Consider the following 18,280-nt stretch of genomic DNA (forward strand, 5'->3'; position numbering starts at 1 on the left):
GAGCATGTATAAAACACATTCATTAAGGAAGAGGAGTTTGATTTCAGAGACTTGCCAAAGAGAGCATGTAAAGGACACAAACTGAAATTAAGCTGGCATGCTATACCAAAGACAGGACTATAACAAGAAGTGCATACAAGAAAAAATGTAAAGCACCACCTTCAGTAGATAATTGGTCAGAAAGGGCTGACAGCCAGCCAGCTGGAAATCTTCCCTATCACTCGGTCCTGTGAGTCAGATAACTCTGACAGATTATCCGTGCTTACTTTCAGGCCCTTGAGAAGCCCAGTTAACAGACAGACAACTCAGAAAACATATGTTTTGTCCCTTCATGTACTTTGTGGGTGTTTTTTTTGTGTGTGAATCACAGATATGGTGCTTCCTGATGGTGCAGATGTCTTTGACGTTGGAATAACTACACTTGTGCTTATGAAGTGCTTTGATATTCTTAAAGATACCTTGCTACTAAAATCATATGCTGGGACTTGCATTCCCCTTCTTATTTTCTCTTAAATAATGCAATATTTTCACCAATTTAAAGGTGAACTGTAATTTTTTTTTTCCCTCCCTCATTGTTCCAACCCTCCATCCTACTTTCCAGGTGTAAACGCAAACCTTCCGCTTTCCCACCTCTGAACATGGCAAGTTCCTGCTGTTTTGCTCAGCTAATAGTAAATTGACTCCTTTTCCTTAAAACATAGGGTGGATGTATATGAGGCCTCATGAGACTCTGAAGTGTGTGACTTGGAAGAGGTTCACTTTAGCCTTTGACCAAACCAGAGATTCATAAAGCCTGGATACCTGGGAAGGAAGAGCCAGAAGATCAAATCAAATGCCTAAGTAATTGTTTTTGAGAGCCCTGAGCTGAAACATTCTAGGAATGTATTTTTCTCATAACAACAAAGGCCAATGAGGAAAAAAGAAAAAATAAAGACCAATGAAAAAAAAAAAGACACTTTTCAAGTACACCGTGTTAGAGAAAATAGCTTTTGGTCATGTCCCTGTTGAAAGAGAAAAGATATTTCCTTGGGGGCAGGGAGCAGGAGGAGGGAAGAGAGAAGAAAAAGTAGCGTACAAGTTGCTATTAACACAGTCTTTCATAAGTAAAGATCCAAGGTCCAGTCTGGGACACTAGGACTTCTTATATCTGAAATGATCTAAGATCCTGTTTGCTTGCATTGAAGCAATAGAGTTGTGCAGGTACAGATTTCATTACAGAATCTACCACTGCTCTCTGGCTTTCCCAGCCCTCTACACAGAGGGCCTGAGGTAAATTCAGCAGCAGGGGGAAGCAGCCACCCTGCTTTGTTTTCAGAGTTGTGCTGTCTCTGGGTGCAGTCCCCTAGCTGCTTCAGCTATAATCTCATATAAGCTCATAATATGAGTTGCAGCAATCTCAGCTACTCCCTCCCCATCCCTTGTGTGATCTAACACTGGAGCTTTTGCACCTTTCTTGTAGGTCAGTTCAGGAAACTGATCTGGCTGAAAAGGATTTTTGTTGTTTTTGCTATTAGGGATGAGGGGATTATTTTATTTTATTTTATTTTATTTTGTTTGTTTGTTTGTTTGTTTGTTTTTTTAAGGGCAGTGTGTGTGTGTTTTGTTTTGTTTGCTTTTAGCTTGATTCACATCTGAATTACCTAACTATGTAAAAAGTGCCAGCAGATGGAAAAAGATGGGGATATTTGGTCAGAAGCAGGGAAGAGTAAAGTGTTGTAACAACCAGAGCTGAAGTTAAAAGTGGATCTCAGTGGGGTGTCACGTTGTAGTGACCTGACTATAATTTTCCAGTTAGTGGAGATAAAACCCTGATAATACACAGATGATCTGTGTGCGTGCACATTTCCACTGTTATTTTTGTTTCTGTGTGTATGTATAAATTAAGTGCACGTACCTTTGTGTGGCTGAAGATAGATGAAAATAGGCACAGCGTTTCAATACACTGTTTTTGAGTGTTTATTCCTGTAACAAGTCTTCATCAACTCCATTTTCTACAAATGCACCTCTGTAAAAAATTCAGACAAAAATGAATTAATATTGAATTGAACTTCTCCTGACATTCATTAGCGTAGATTTTGCTTGTTTATTTGTTTTTAGATTGTATCTTGTCTCCTGTCCCTTTCCATACTCCTTCACCTCCCAGCCCTGCATTTTGCAGCCCCACTGGACCAAGGTCTGGGACAGTCAGAGCTCTGGCATTGAAAGATAAGCAGTAAAGATAACAGAAGTCGTTAAAAGTTGCAGCTGCATTAATATAAAACAAATATTTGCACAGATAAAGAGATTTAACAGGTTGAACAGGATGATTTGAAACATACCTTTTGCGACTGCATATTAGGTGTGGGAGCAGGATAGCAATGCAGCACTTTTTCTTTTTTTTTTTTCCCATTTTTTCAACATGATATAGTATCCATTCTATTACGGTTGCAAGCTGAAGCATTTTCCTCATGGCCTACAATTATTGGCAAATTCTGAAAGAATTTCAAAGTCCTTAGGTTTTGTTTAAAGTGAACATTGATTTTCTTTTTGAAATGCATTCGTTCTTGGTGTGTATTATCTTTTCACCTACCATCACCACCTGAATGTAGTGCTGCAGGCTTCTTTCCCAATATTTTTTCCTCTTAAAATTTCCACTGTAGTATGTCACACACTAACAACTTTAGGTTGGTGCCGCTGTATGCACTGAGTCCTTTGGGTTGTGTGATGTCTCCCCACACCCGTGATGGTAACCTGGCATTTCTACCTGCTATGCTGGAGAACAATCTAAATATTAAAATGCAGAGATTGGGCTGGGGGGGCTTCTTGCCCATTTTATTTCTCTAGTGTGTGAAGAAAGCTTCCATGGTTTAAGCTTAAGCTTAAAGCTTCATTTCTCTACTGAGACAGTGCAGAAACAGGATTGCCTGAATAGAATAAATGGCATTTTGGTACACAAAGACTCCAGAAAGCAGTGTACATATTGTCCAGCATTTGTTCTGTGGATCTGATTGGGATATCAGAGCAATAGGGTTTTTTGCATAATCAGGCTGTGTTTAACTGCTTCCTGCGTTGGGAACAATTGTGGCTCCCATAAGCCCAATGTGATTTTCAGTGTCTTATCGATGTCCAGTTTAACTGGACACTCGCACAGCGCAGAGAATAGAGCTTTTTGCTTGAACATCTGTTAAACCATATGTCTTGGCACCTGGTTCAGATGGCGATAACTGCCGCACTAATGAGTCCATCCATCATTGCTGAGCTCTGCATTAACACAGCATTGGATTAGGGAAAGCGGCTTGTTCTGGCTTTGCAGCCGGATGTATTTTGCCGTGGTCTTCGGCGATGCCATTTGCTCTGGTGAATCTGAAATTCAAAGAGGGTAGCACACGTATTTAAATGTTTAATACGTGCCTGGTAATCCACTGCAGCTTGTCATGGAGCTGTGGCGAGTGGGCCAATCTGTCAGCAGTGGCTGTGGGCGCTGGCTATCGGCCGCCCCACTTGGGCTGCCAGGGCTGGCAAGTCAGCCAGCACCGCTTCTGCCTGCGGAGAGGCTCATCAGCATTAATGCGGTCTGATCCAGCCCCTCTCTCCGCCAGAGGAAAATGTCGTTCCTTGCGGAGTAACAGATAATTAAAGCAATTGCCTGAAAGTAATAATTGAAAAAGTGAAATTAGAAAGCATTATGGAAAATAAAATGCAAATTGCTGTAACAACAATGGAGTCGGGCTGACCTCCCAGCAATGCCAACTGTTACCGGATGATGAAAGACCGTCTGCATGGCTCATTTGTTCATGCCCGAACAACAGTCCCTAACACGCTCCTGTTCTTGAGGAAGCTGCCATGGCCCCTAATACCATGTTTAACGGGGTATTGGGTTGAGGTGTTGATTGCCACGGCGCATGATTTGATGTGCATCATTCATCTGGTTTTCAGTGTTTAGGTACTAGCCCTCTAGATACTGCATGTATGTAGTCTTTAAAGAGGATTCGGGCTGAGCACCTGCAGATGGTGTCCTCTAATGATGCATTTGGGCTGATTATTGTGTAGGAGCAATACAGCATTGCAGGATTTTGAACTAGAGAGTGTATATGCAACCTGTGCCTCTAGCAGAGGCCAAGGGTGCACATCATTGACCGTTTTGTTCTATGAAAGGATGGTATTTCCCTCCTAGGAAGGAAGTTGTGCCGCATAATTCCTTTCTCCTCACTGTATCCAGAAGTGGAAGGAATGGATTGTTATCCAGCACTGGGCTTTTCAGAATGGTCCTTAGACCTTTAACATAAACTCCTTAGCCGCTGTTGAGTGTTTGGAGGCTTGCATACTCTTGCTCTCAAAAAAAAAAAAAAAAAGAAAAAAAAAGATTATAAATAATAGGAAGATCCCATCCAATTTAACTTTGTATCATGTAAGTTAGTGTGTTTTCACTTGGAAATTTTCATAGGCAACTTTACATATTGAGATCCTTTGCTTTTTGACAGTTAGTTAACAGGTTGTGATACTGTTTCGTTAGGCTGATAAAACATTTGCTGTTGAAATGCACCTTCCCGTTCCCTGTTTTCATGACATTTGAAAAATGTTTTTTGTTGATTCTCACAGATTTCACAACCCCTGAAAGTTAAGGGGAGCTGAGTAAGTTCTGAGTGTTTAAGAAGCTTTGCTGTTTGCTTTTTGCTTTCAGAGAGTCAAAGGGAAGTTGAAAAAAAGGTGTTTCCAGATGCCTCCTTAACACCCTAAGGGTTTCAGCCATGAAACTGCAATGGAGACTTTTAATCTCATTTTTGTTCTTAGCTGTCGTTTGATGCTTTGTGCTGTTGAACTGAACTTAGTGAGTCAGGCCTGCTTGCCCTGCAGAGGAGTTGAAGCATCCTGCAGAGGCTGCAGGAGGAATGGTGGCCCTCTGAGGAGCTGCTGAGAGGCAGCCACAGCCTCTGGGATGGCTTTGAATCATCAGTGTTGTCTACCTAAAACACATGCTAACTTGTGACAGTAAATATTACTGGTTATTGATACTGAATTTGTTTTTCGCAGTAAAATGCCACTTATGTCTTACCTGTATCTTGATTACTAACAGCGGACATATAACATACAAGTTTCTTTTCTCTTGCACATCAGGTTTGTACAGAAACTTCACTTCCCTCATTTTTCTCATTGTTGTTGCTTTTACTTATAGAAAGGTTATTTTGAAAGAAAGCAATGGAATAGGGAAGTATAGAGGACAAGGCTCATCTTTTTAATGGGGCTTATCTATTTTATCTGCATGTTTGCCTCGGTGTATTTATGTTCTCTGATAGACATTTGGGCTTTCCAAACATTTTCCAAAGAAGTATGAAAAGCTGCCTTGAAGTGGAATATCAAGGTGCTTTTGAATGGCTTGACTGGTAGTTTGCTTTGGATTGCAGTTGCTGACTCTGAAATGGTTATAAACAGTATTCACAAGTGAAAAATACAGTATTCATATTTCCATATTTGATACTTTCCTCCTAACTTGTTTGTTTCACAAAGGTATTCTTATCTGTCTCTTCACTCTGTATCCACCTTTGATGCTACCTGTGTCAACCCTGAACGAACTGTTCTCCCTCTCTCCCCTCTCAATTTATTAGCCTCTTGAATAAATATGGCAGTTTTCCCTAGATCCCTGGTCATCTTAGCTTTCAACAACACCAAATCCTGTAATCCTTCTGGTTTTAATTTAATTCTGCCCCAGTTAACTAATTCCTCCAGCCTGCATAGCTACAAGTCACGTAGTTTACACTGCAGCCTTTGGGGCTGCCATCCCTGTAGATCCTCCCTAGGGATGCCACTGCTCTCGTCAAGGCTGGAGCACTGGGTGCTTGGGAGCTGTGTTGCTGCATCTTCTCATGGTCAGGCTGGAGGGCATTTCTTGGAGGGAGTTTGTTGACAATAAATTCTTTTTGTGTCCTGTGATCCTTGTCTTTTAATGCATGCATTCAGGCTGTCTCCTCAGAGGTGCAATGTGTGATAGGTAGCTTTATACCCCAAGCCATAGTTTGCTCAAATAGCTATGAGATTTAATGAATTACAGAAGGATAAAATCAGATGGTATATTTAGGTTCCATTGGAGAAGGGTAAAATCAACTGCTGAGAAGTGTTTGAGGAACTGTCTTGTGCGATTTTGGCCTTTGTAATGTGTTTGTTGTTTTTTTATTTTCCTGTTGCAAATTCATTCTTTCATCATCTTCTAACTAGTCAGATTTTTTTAGACCTGAAGCGTGAATGCAGTAGGTTAGCATGCTCTGCTCAAGGTGATATAGGGATTTAATCATTGTGTCTAGAATTTATGCTTTTGTGAAATATTTAATCAAGAAATATAGTTTTCTGAAAACTTATTTTTAATCTAGATTTTTGTGATGTGTTGGATTCAAAATAAGAGGCTTTAAAATGTCCAGAGAAAGCAAGTGTATTTTTAATTTGTATTAGGATGGCCAGGGACACTGTATTATGGATTTTGCTATTCTGCCTCTGGTAGATTTTATTATAATAAAATAAGCTAGGATTGCCACCTCTGAAGGTACCAGATGGCTCTCAATTAGATTATTTCATGAGAACCATTGCTTTCTTCAATAGGAGATTCAGTGCAGCCTGGAAAAAACTGAGCTTACCTCTAAGTGGATAACAGAAGTGCATGTTAACTGAAACATTTAAAATAATCTTGTACTCTTCTGTGCTGCAGTACAGTGTGCATGATAGAATTTGGCTCTGCACATTACTCAGAATTTGTAGTATATTTATGAGGGAAAAGCTTTTTAAATAAATAAATAAATAAATAAATAAAAATCTTAGTCTGTTTTGCCATGTATTTGAGGAGAACAGCAAGTTAAAGCAGGTTATATTTCTTCCTTCCTTCCTTCCTTCCTTCCTTCCTTCCTTCCTTCCTTCCTTCCTTCCTTCCTTCCTTCACTCATTCACTCATTCACTCATTCACTCATTCACTCATTCATTCAACCATTTTCCCTCTTGCAAGAAGATGAAATTTCTGCCTTTATGCTATGAGTAAAAGCAAAAAAAACTTTGAGCATGTTATTTACAAATTCTCTGTTTTCCTCTAGACATCAGAGTGCAGTTCCCCAGGTTCAGGGAGAATTCTTCTCTTTGGTGAAGATTTGATTTCACATTTGGGGACAGAGTTGGTTAAACTCTGATCTTGCACCCTGCACAGATCCTGCCCACTCTCTGCAGCTATGCAGTGAATTAGAACGTGAACCCATCCACTTGATAATGGTGATAGGGCGAAAGGAGTGTGTTTTTCAGGAAGGATTTTTTCCTGGATCTTTTCAGATTTTCATTTTTCTGTATGAAGATAGAAGTGCAGACAGGGAGAGGGTAAGTGAGAGTTCTGCAGTGGGTGCTGCTGCCAGAGCAATGCGTGTCACTGCAGCTGAGGTGTTGACATCTTCTGATCTCTGGAGGCATACCAGGGTCCAGCTGAGAGCCTGAGAAGGCAAACAGGGCTGACTGTGATTGTTAACAGTGGAGCGAACTTATTTTAAGGTGTTTACACTACGAAAGGGACAGAGATGTGTAAGGTTGAGCTGTCCTGCCTGATAAAAATCACTGTTAGGAGGGGGAAAAAAATAAAAAGAAATTCAGGTGAATTCAGAGGGAACATCAGCATGGAAACATATGGTATCTTATTGGTGTTTAAGAACAACAATAACAACAAAAACATTTCAACTTGAGAGATAGAGGCAAATAAGTTTTAAATCTGTATTACAAAACTAGAAATGTATATTAATATATTAATATGCTACCAGTTAAAAAAGATGTTAGAGTTGGGATGTTTCTGGTCCTATTCCTGTTCTGGAAGACCCACTAAAATTTAATGTCATGTTAATTAAATACTTCTTTTCTTTCATGAAGTGAAAGGTGCTCTCATTTTGTTGCCTGAAAATAAATAAATAAATAAATAAATAAATAAAAGTTAAATAATTTTAATAAAATCATTCTGCTATCAAGTTAAAAATAACCTTGAAGTTATAGTCTTATTCAAAATCAAATATTTAAATAGTTGAAATTCCAGAATTAAGGAGGCTTTTTCACATGCTTATATCTCTTTTAATTGAGTGTTTATAGACTGCAGTTCTTGGTGAGGTCCACAATTATTTTCAGCAAAGGGGAAGAGCTGCCTGGTGGTGACCTCTCCTAAATGAGCAATTCAGGGTTATCAAATCAGACAGCAAGGGGCTGGAGGAACCAAGGATCGCACAGGGTACAGCCATTACCTATTAGTATAACTCCACATTAATTTTAAATTGAATTTTTAAAACCTAATTGAGCAGCATTTTCAAGCTCTGTGCAGTGTGAGCAGGACATAAATTGAAACAGTATGTACCAGGAGCCCTCTAATAAGCGGAGAATGCTGCTGCCTTTCTTTCCTCTCCTTTAAAATCAGTAGTACTGCACTGACATTAAAAAGAAGAATTTAATTAAGGGATCGTGGCAGTGCATCTGAACTCTGACTGGTTAATGGCTCACCAATGTAAGGGACACGCAGAAATAAATGAAGGGTATTTATTTTCTTTAAGATTTGTTTTTACGTGAGAAGTCTACTGTTTGAACTTTTCATGATTTTAATGACTGAAAAATATTTTAATAGGTAAGCTGTACATGAAAACACACTTTGAAGATGTAATTGTGCAGCCAGATTCCCAAGAAACAAATCCTAATACGGAGAAATTTGAGCAAATATCCTAAGTCTTGTAAGATAAAGTAGTCAGAAATTGCCAGTGCAAACAGAAAAGGAAATCCTAGGTTTTGTTGTTGGAGCGGAACTGTAAAGCTTGTTAAATTTAATTTTGATTAACTGCTCTAAAAGTGCATATTTTTAATTTTAAATAGGAGCCCAGATCACTTGTTTCTCTAGCACAAAGTGTGCAGGCCAGCTTAAGTAAGCAAGTTTGGAGCTGTGGAGGGTGAAAAATTGTGCACAGTGAGCTTTCTGACCGGCTGCTCTGCAGCAGGCTGAGAGCTTGGCATTGAAATTTAAAGCACCAGACTTCTTGCGGGGAGTCCTTAATTTGAGAAAACTGTCCCTGATGTTTATTTTTTTCCTTTACACGAGGACAAGAATTATTACATTACATGGGCTACTGTCAGGTCTACTATCATATCGTATTTAACAATATGCTTTCTGTTCGTTGCGTTCTGCTTGGTCATTTTAATAATAGCGTGGCAAAGCTGTGCTCACCAGGGCAGCCTGGCTTTCCCTTGCTGGCTGCCTCTGTGGTAGGCGAGGGGAGCGTGTGCTGGGGGGGGGCACAGCCAAGCAGGGGAGGAAAAAAATGCCATCGGGTTTGTTTATTTTAGTTACCTCAAGGCACCCGATCCAAGTTTCGTATTAAGTTATCATTCCAGAGAGTTCGAGTCATAGTTTGTTTAAGCCTCTGATCGAAACTGAGAGAGAAAAGGCAGCTAGAAAATCTTGCTTTCCAATGTAGCTTTCACTTCTGGGAGAAGCCAGCTCGGTGGAGGGGGAGGCACGTCTCCCATGAACTGAATTTGTTGTAGCTTAAGCAGCACTGAAGTAAAAGACTTTAACAGCACCCCTCATCTGCCTGATATTGAGATTTAACAAATTCATTGATCCTGGAAGTTCAGTAAGGCCTTGCATTCACAGGAGTCCTTTGCGAGTGTTGGCAAACTTCCTTAATTCCTCTCAGTAGGAGGCAGGTGCTCACAGAGCTGGTGCTGCCACAGGGTGGGTCCTTCACTGCATGTGAGCACCCCTCATATAGCATCCACGCAATAAGAGGGTGTGGAAGGTTGCAGGACGGGACGGGGGTTTTGCTTAAGGCAGGAGCTTTGCAAGCACCTTTTTGAAGCATCTTGTTCTCTGTGTCCTTGTGGAGATCAGCGTGTACATTTTTCTGGACGTGGTCCTGCCCTGCCGGCTCAGCACAGCCTGGGCCCAGCCTCCTATATGACCTAACAGTGTGGAGGGTGGTGGGGAAGCTGGGGGGGGCTTTCTCCCTATGCGCTGAGGAAGAGTCACAGCAATAAACCTGCTGCTAACAAAGGTGACGGCATGGTCTGCCCAGCAAAAAGTCTGTGACTGGAAGGTTTGTGTAAATGAATATTTTCACACAAGGCCTGCAGTGAAGCAAAGGAAGCATCCTTTATGACTGCTGCAACAAAGGTTGCAGAGCTGAACATTCATCTTTTTAAAACATATTACTAGTTGAAACTAATACTTGTTAGCCAATTTTAAGCAGTGCTCAACCCCTGGCTAATCTCCAGCAAAACCATAGAGAGTGACTAACCCATGCTACGATCACAAGTGGTAGATGTGAAATGAAGTGTTTTAATGTTATGAAGAACTCCTGACTGTGACAGAGGCCAGTTAATATACATGTGCAGCATTAACTCGGTTCGTCTTTCTCCCCTTTGTATTTTGCCACAGGCTTTCAGGTTATTAAAATCTGTGGCTCAGAAGCCCTGCTTCTTGTGATAGACAGAAAGCTCCGAGTTTAAGACCTCAATAAAGATTCTCATTCCAGGGGTTGATTAGAGCTTAAAAATGTCCACAGATGTCATGTTTTGCTGCATATGCAGCTACAAAGGAAATTATGATGTCTTTCTGGTGACTAAGCAAAGCTGTGTGTTCAGAAACTGTGCCCTGGTATGGGAACACGTGCAGTTGATCCATGGAAGAGAGAAGGAACATTACTTATACACTTGGTGCATGTTTTTGTTCCTTTTTTTTCTTTTTTTTTTTTTTTCTTTTTAAGTGGTAACCTTTAGTGTAGAGTCTCTTTTTCAATTAAAATAAGAATTGAGTATTTCCTATAAATGCAGGTGAGAACAAAGACCCCAAGAACAAAAACTTTTTCTACATTACCGACCTGTCTGCCTTCCCCACAGCTCCAGGCAGATTAATTTTTGTGATTAATATATTTTTTCAGAACTTTTAATTTAGATATACATTTTTCCTCCTGTAAGAGATTCCTTCCCTCCCCTTTTTATTTCAACTAGTTTTAGGTAAGTAGGTGGTGTGTAGTGTAACAAAGTTATAATTTTAGAACGTATTGAATTTGGACAGATAAAAGGTAGCATTAAAAATAAAATGTTGGCTGGTTGATTAAAAAGAGCTGTTGAAAACCTGTGAAATCCCTCAATGCTACGTTTGTTGAAATTATTATTACAATATATCCAGTGTATCTATTACAATTTTATTTGAAGTTGAATGAATTTTCTTGGGAATGCAGCTGCTGCTCCTGGGCTCTCCTATGATAGTTCCAGCTATGAAGCAATGGCAGTTGAGTATGGCATAGTTAGTCTTTTGTGTCAGTATAAAAGCCTGGCAGCACTTTTTATCCCTAGTCTTGGTTCTGAAATACTTTTGAGTACCGCTTGTCTCTTGGTGGAACCTATGCACTGAGCTCTTCTACCATAGAAAATGCAGCATGCGATGAATGCATTTGTGTAGTGGTGGTTTGGTGTTGTTTTTTTTTTTTTTAAATGTACTATTTGTATGATGACCATGATAAATGTTTTTTATAGTCTTACAAGATATCTCTGCCTTGGTTTCTCTTTTTTTCAGAGAAGAAATGGGGAAGATATTCCAGTTGCTCTGACTAAAAATATAAATCACAGAAGATTTGCTGCTACCTTTAAGTTGCAAGAGGTGACAAAAACCGACCAGGATTTATACCGCTGTGTAACTCAATCAGAGAGAGGTTCTGGAGTGTCAAATTTTGCTCAACTTATTGTTCGAGGTAAAGTTTTCATCATTTTATCCATTTAAATGCTGTTAATAACAGTGCTTTCCATTTATACATTTTCTTTAGCCTACAGATACCTTGATCTGACGTGATTATGTAAATGTAGCCCACTAAGGCTTCCAAAATGGTCAAAAAACAAATCTGGTTTGCAAAGCATCTTACAATTATTTTCCATAGAATGTGTCTGTGTAAAATACCTAATCTTGCAATGCGCATAACGTGCTCTTTCTGTAGATGTATTTGTTGAACATAAGGTGAAAATTGCCTATTGTTTCATAAATATTTTACAGAGATGGGAGAGCCCACTGTAGGTAGCTAACGTTTTCTTTTAAAATCTGTTTCAAAATAATACATTGTTCTGTTACCTGGGAGACAGGTATCTAAAAAGAGTTTTAAACTTTCACCTGCCCAAGGACTAAAAGCATTACAGAGATGTTCTAGGGATTTCCAAGCTGTTAAGTAGGAGGAAAAAAAAGAAACACTTGTTTTTTCCATTTGAAATACTTGCTTTTTTGTTTTGGTTCATTCAGAAGGCTGCTGGATCACAACCATAATTAAGTGGGACAATGTCAGGTTGATGTCATATTTATTTATTCTGTTTGTGTTCTGGAAGCATGTCATCTGACCAGTGAAAGATATGGTCAAAAATAGGAATTCAGTTTTTTATTCTAAAATTTGCTTGCTATTTGGCCTGGGATAAGCCATTAAGCCTCTCCTTGACTAATTGTATCACCTGTAAAATTGCCCATTTCACTTAACTCTTATGTTTATGGAGAAGCTTAATGTTTTGAAATGTGGAAGATGTTATATGGGTATACAAATTCTCTTTGCGATGCTACTGCCTAGTGTGGGGGCTGTTTTGGCTAGGTTGGTATGGGGCTGGGCTCAAGAAGGGCTCTCACGTGACTCCTTGGTTTAGCCATGGGTGGTTTGGTCAGTAGTCATCTGGGATCAGCCATAGGGTCTGGAACCAGGTCAGGGAAAGCCAGTTCATCTTCAGCTTGTAGAAATAAAGGCAGCGTAGTAAATGCACTAAGGTATTTGATATTTGGCATTTGCTGGCAGAGGTCCTTTTCCTGGGAGACCAGTTGATTGAGGTCAACTAGATTTTTTGCCTTCTTTATAACATCAATAAAAACGGGCTTTGCTGAACACACACGGATTTAGACAATATGTTAACAGCTTTTTTGTTGTTCTGAAGATCTACCCTTTTGTCTAGCAAAAGTACAAGACAATCTTTATCCTAATGGAATGAAATTAGTCCTGTTACAACATGAAAAGAGAGTTTCTATTTTGTTGTTAAGAAAGCAGGACAAATGGATCTGTTTACACAATAAATGAAGTTTTCTTTTTTTTTCCCATGTAATAGAGCAATAAAATAGTATTTAAATCACTGTTTAAGTCTCAAAAAAAAAAAAGAAAAAAAAAAAAAAGAAATACCAACATCAAATTTCACAGTACTCTCATTTTAAATGCAGTATATCATCCTGCTTGAAAGGCTTGGGTCATATGATAGAGAATACTGTCTTTACGGTTTAAAACATAAGTTTATAGCTTTATACACAACAGCTATATAGGTTTGATATTTTAAGTTTCCTTTTACTTTCTGTGTGTTTTCTGGATTGGAGGCCCAAAAATGTTAACTCCTCATATATATGTGTGTGTATATATACACATTAAAAATAAATAAAAAGGAAACAAAAAAGATTAATCTTCTAAAAACAGTTTCATTTATTTGACATCATGGTAAAGAACAAGGATTTGTATTTTATAGTAGGATTTATTGCTTGTTGTTGTATTTGAAAAGCAATATACAGTAATATATTTTCTTGTTTGTCTGGATAACCACCAAATAAATCTTGTTAGCCAAAAAAGCATACCCTTAGGGATCAGCTACTCTGGTGTTAAAACTGTACTGAAAATTAACCATAATGACAGGTCCTATATCTCAGTGGCACTTTAAAGCTGACATCCTGCTACAAGGATACAAAAGATGATAATTTTAAAGGAAATTTTTGGGCCACTGATATGAATTGCCTTTAATAAGAGCTGGCATAGTATTGCCCATTGTCAAAGATGACCCAGGGGTAAGAGTTTATTAGTGCATTTCCTTCTAAACTGGAAGTGACAGGGCATGCTTGGGGCCTTTTTGTTGCTGTTTGTAACAAATGAAAATTTCACTGTAGAATTCTCATGCTGAAGAGTATTGATCTGTGTGTTCTCACAGCCAGAGAAGGAAAAAAAAAATACTATGAAACACAATTTACTTTGTCATGGCTTTAATATTGCTTCCAGATCATTTTGCGTAACGATAAGGTCTTTGGTCTGCAGAAGCCAAACTTCATTGACGACACTGGTTACTAGAGAGCAGGAGGTGAGAAACAGCAGCTGCTGCTCGGAAACTCTCTGGGTGGTTAGGTACATGGCTGAAATCTTTGTGTTCCATCTCTGTAGAGGCATGTGGTGCTGTAATATAGATGTAGAGGCATCTGATACTTTCCTGATGAGCCGTGCACAAGCCAGTCTTGGTAATGAAAATTTCCGGTTATATAACATACATCATGTTGAAACATCATTATTTAATTTTGAGCTTTAACAGAAGAATTACTTTCAACTGAGTTCTAAAACTTCCTTACAAATGGAGTTACCTGGGAGGGATGACATACATTTAAAGACCCTGAAAAAGATAACTTGATTACTCTGATTAATTTTTTGAAGAAAAATCAGACTAGCATAGGATTTGTAATTCAATTATATCATTTTACCTAGAGTAGTTCCAGTCAATAATTTAATGTCTCACCTTTGCTTAGAGCTGATCTTCAGCTTTCAGCTCAGTGACTGTCTTGTATTGATTTTTTAGGTAGTTTCTGTGGCATTGCTGTTATTCTTGGATGTGTGGAAGGAGCTTTCCCCTTCTTTTTAGAGAAAGCTTGGCACTGTCAGTACAGTTAGTTGGCTTGTCTTCTTGAATAGGTCCATCAGATTAATGCTCTACTTATATTTTCCTTGGGTGACCAGTAAATCGGCAATTTCTGGGAAGGTAATTGCTTGAAGTCTTCAGGACTGGGAGGAGTGGCAGGCATGATGTGTAAGTAAGAGTGAAGAAGAAGACACTGACATTTTTTCTTTTTATTTGCTTTTGAGAGCAAATATATTGTGCTCCTAAAGTCTTCCCAGTCCTTTTACTACTTACTGTAGAATTGTGGAAATCAACTGCTCAAAGACATCGTCTGTGCCCTGGCTAATATATCTACTTGGTATATAGAAGTGTGGAGATTTTCCAAGTCAGAGTACCAAGTAGTTTGCTCTCTTCAATGAGTAAAGATCTTAGCCCTGTTACCAGTTATTGCATTATATCTTTGTTCAGAGCTGTTACAAACAACTGGCATGCTGGTCTGAAGTTGGCAGTATTCTTCAGGAAAGTGGTCTTCTGCATCAAGAAACAAGCTAGTTTTCATCATAAGAATTGTAATAGTTTTTGGTTTACCTTGTGTGCTAAAAGTGACTGTCAGGAGGAGGAGAGCTGTGTTCTTATGTGTTTTGCTAGCAAACTTTCTAGAATAATCCCAATTTAGTATGTCATGTAATCCTGGAGGACCATGCGAATGAAACCATCTATTTCTTTGGCTGCAGTGTACCTGAAAGATTCAAATGAGTACTGTCTTCTCTCCTTCCTCTCCCCATAAAACAGCAGGTTTTTTGCTCAGATTGTCGAAAAGAATAAACCAAAAAAAACAAGAAACAACCTGCCTCACACACCATCTCAAATCATATGGTAATGAATTACACTTCCTGGAAAGTGTTTGTATGTTTTCCTGAGTTTGTTTTCTTTAGAAGTAGCTACATGTAGTTAGCAGGCTTATTATGCAAAACATTTTATATTCTATTAAATACAGCCAAATCAGCAGTAAATGCAATGCATTTGGTGTAGTGGATCTTATGTAGATTAGTTTGAAGAACATATAGACTAGTATTAAAGACAGAGGAAAAATAAAGGAAAAAAACTCAGAATATACATATTAACTGTAATGTTCATTAGTAATCTGTGAATGACTTCACCGAATGTTTGGTTCTACGGATATGTTTCAAAGTTTTATTAGAATCATAAATTAAAAAAAAAAAAAGTTTTCATTAGATGAATGTAATCTTTTTCCCCCCTACTCATTTCTTCATCCAATACAAACATCAGTTCTGTGGTGGGGTCAAAGCAAGGGAGGCCTTTATATTGATTTATAGTTCCAGTGTGGAATTGTCTTAATGTCCCTAGTAAATCAAAATTAGCTACAGAAGACAAAAGGAAAGCAGTTTTCCTCCATATGGTTTCCTCTCCTATCTCCTAACTGTTCTTCAAGAAGTCACAAGCTATGGTAAACTGATCTATGTGAATGTGTTTGTTAACATTAAAGAGGTTGTTTTGTTTGTTTTGTTTGCTTTGACTTGGCAAGTGCTTTGTCCTTTAAGTCCTTTGGTTCAAGTTTTAGTGGGGATTTGTGGTCATGATCTTTATTTCCCTTGCTGGGATTAGTTTGCCATTGGGAGCAGTTCTTGTGGAAATAATTCTGGCATTGATAGTTCTTCCTTTCTTGCCTGACGTCCCTTTAGGGATTTTATGTAAGAAAACCAGAAATTTGACTGATCCGCTGATGATGCCAGAACATTTTGAAGATGGAGTTTGCCCCTGGCAAATATGTCTCTTGAGAGTATTGTGTTTTTTTTTTTTCCTAACAAGAAAACTGAAGTCTTTCCATTTGAGAAAATTGTTGTGAATTTCAATTCACTTTCCAAATTTCAGTTTTGCTTGTTTTGTTGTTTTTATTGCTGTGCATTTTTTTCTGAAAAAAAAAAAAAAACAAAAATAAAAATAAAATAAATGCACAATTTCTGGTCATTTTGTATGTTTGTGTTCTGAATTTTGCTACCTGGTTTATTTGTGCAATATGGTAGTGAACTTAAATTTCCCGTCTAATGACATGGAGAGCACTAGGTGGCAGATTGAGGAAAATGCATCATGTAGTCTGAATGTTTGTATACTGCCTGTTTGCAAACAACTTAACTCTTTTTGGACCCGTTTTGGAAAATGACAGATTCTGTCTTCCAGTATTAAGTTCTCTGTCTGAATAGTAGATTATTTTTTTCCCTCTGGTTCTGTCAACTACCACTAGTTCTATAAATGCTAGACAAATCAGTTTATTAGGAATGTGTTCAGAAATAAAATGTCAACAAGACCATGGTGGTATGTAGCAGGGCTCCAGACTGAATCTTTTTGTAGTGCCTTGAGCATGGCTTTTGGGTGTATGTTTCTCTGAATTCACTGAATTACAGAGCAGAGAGGGAAATAGGGAGGGAGATTCCACAGTCCAAGTTGTTGGAATGTGTGGGCTTCGCATCGTTATCTTGGCTTAATGCCCCTTTGGATGGCTGCCAGGCTTCTGTAGGAGTATGCAAACTTTTAAGCTGAGATCTGGAAGAGCCATGTGGCTGCTCTGCCTGGTTCATAGGGTGCATTTCTGGAGTAAAGATATTAATCTTGTTACTTTCTTGGACTCTCAGCACTTTCAAAGCTGCTTTATATCCCAAGTTTGCCCTTTAGATCCAGTGTAATTCTCTCATGGTTGTATGCTTGTAGGAAAAGCATAAATGACCTCACAAGCAGTAGGAGAACTAATGCAATGATTTTGTGAAGTTTTTCTAACCTCACTAATAGAATGCAAGGTATATTTTGAGTGTATATTTAGGCTGTAAGCATCCTTCAGAGTGCAACATATAATTAACAACGTCTTTCTGATATCCTCTGGTTTTGATTTCTTTATCTTATTAAGATTTTACCCTCTTTAAGCACGTTTAACTCTGGAAATTTCCTATTCCCAATCCTGTTTCTTATGGCAGGTGGACAAGGGTGTTCACCATGAAGTCAAATACTGCCTCCTTAACACAAGAAGAATGAAACAAGTATATAGGAAAATACCTCAGTAAGTCTAGATGTACGTAATTAATAGATTGAACCAGAAAGGAGTTACAGGCTTTTCACGTATCTACTGTATTAGAAAGAATAACAGCTTCACTTTGTCATCAGACAAGTCTTCTGTGCAGGAAATTTTGTTTGTCTCCTTCCTTATGGCAACATTTGACTCTGGTTTATGTAATTAATATGTACATTGCCCATTTTGCTTAGAATGTTGCAGGGCAGTTGCTTTTCTGTGAAGAAGAAAAAGAAATTAGTTTTTAACTGGATTTAAAAAACAATCTGTAGAGATGTAGATTCTCAGGAACTAGCAGAAACGCACTGTATTTGGAACAGGCTCAAGTTCACTGTCTGGTGTTGAGCAATCCTGGCTACACAGGACTTTATTTGAAATGCTAAAATACGTTGCAGCGGTCGGTTTCTTTGCATCGGGGCTTACATTTTTTTCAAGAGAGGAATGTGGTGCTTCTGTTTTGAAGTCTTTTCACGTGTAAGGGATTTTCTAAGGTTGTGTGGTACTATCAGAAAAAATAAAACCTTGCATTCTTGACAAAGATTAGTTTGTGCTGTTTGCTGTGCTGGACACTGCCTATCCGAT

General features: G+C 38.6%; 1 protein-coding gene across 5 annotated transcripts in view; it reads left to right on the forward strand.

Annotated features, from left to right (window-relative positions):
• The window catches only part of PTPRK (protein tyrosine phosphatase receptor type K), a 414,301-nt gene that overhangs the window by 190,091 nt on the left and 205,930 nt on the right, over positions 1 to 18,280 (forward strand). For all 5 annotated transcript variants that reach the window (XM_072036027.1, XM_027454570.3, XM_072036028.1 and 2 more), the window contains exon 6: positions 11,540 to 11,714. In XM_072036027.1, coding sequence (XP_071892128.1) covers positions 11,540 to 11,714 — 175 coding nt within the window. The remainder of the gene's footprint in view (positions 1 to 11,539; positions 11,715 to 18,280) is intronic.

This window comes from Anas platyrhynchos, chromosome 3, assembly GCF_047663525.1.
Source record: "Anas platyrhynchos isolate ZD024472 breed Pekin duck chromosome 3, IASCAAS_PekinDuck_T2T, whole genome shotgun sequence".
Taxonomy (NCBI): Eukaryota; Metazoa; Chordata; class Aves; order Anseriformes; family Anatidae; genus Anas; species Anas platyrhynchos.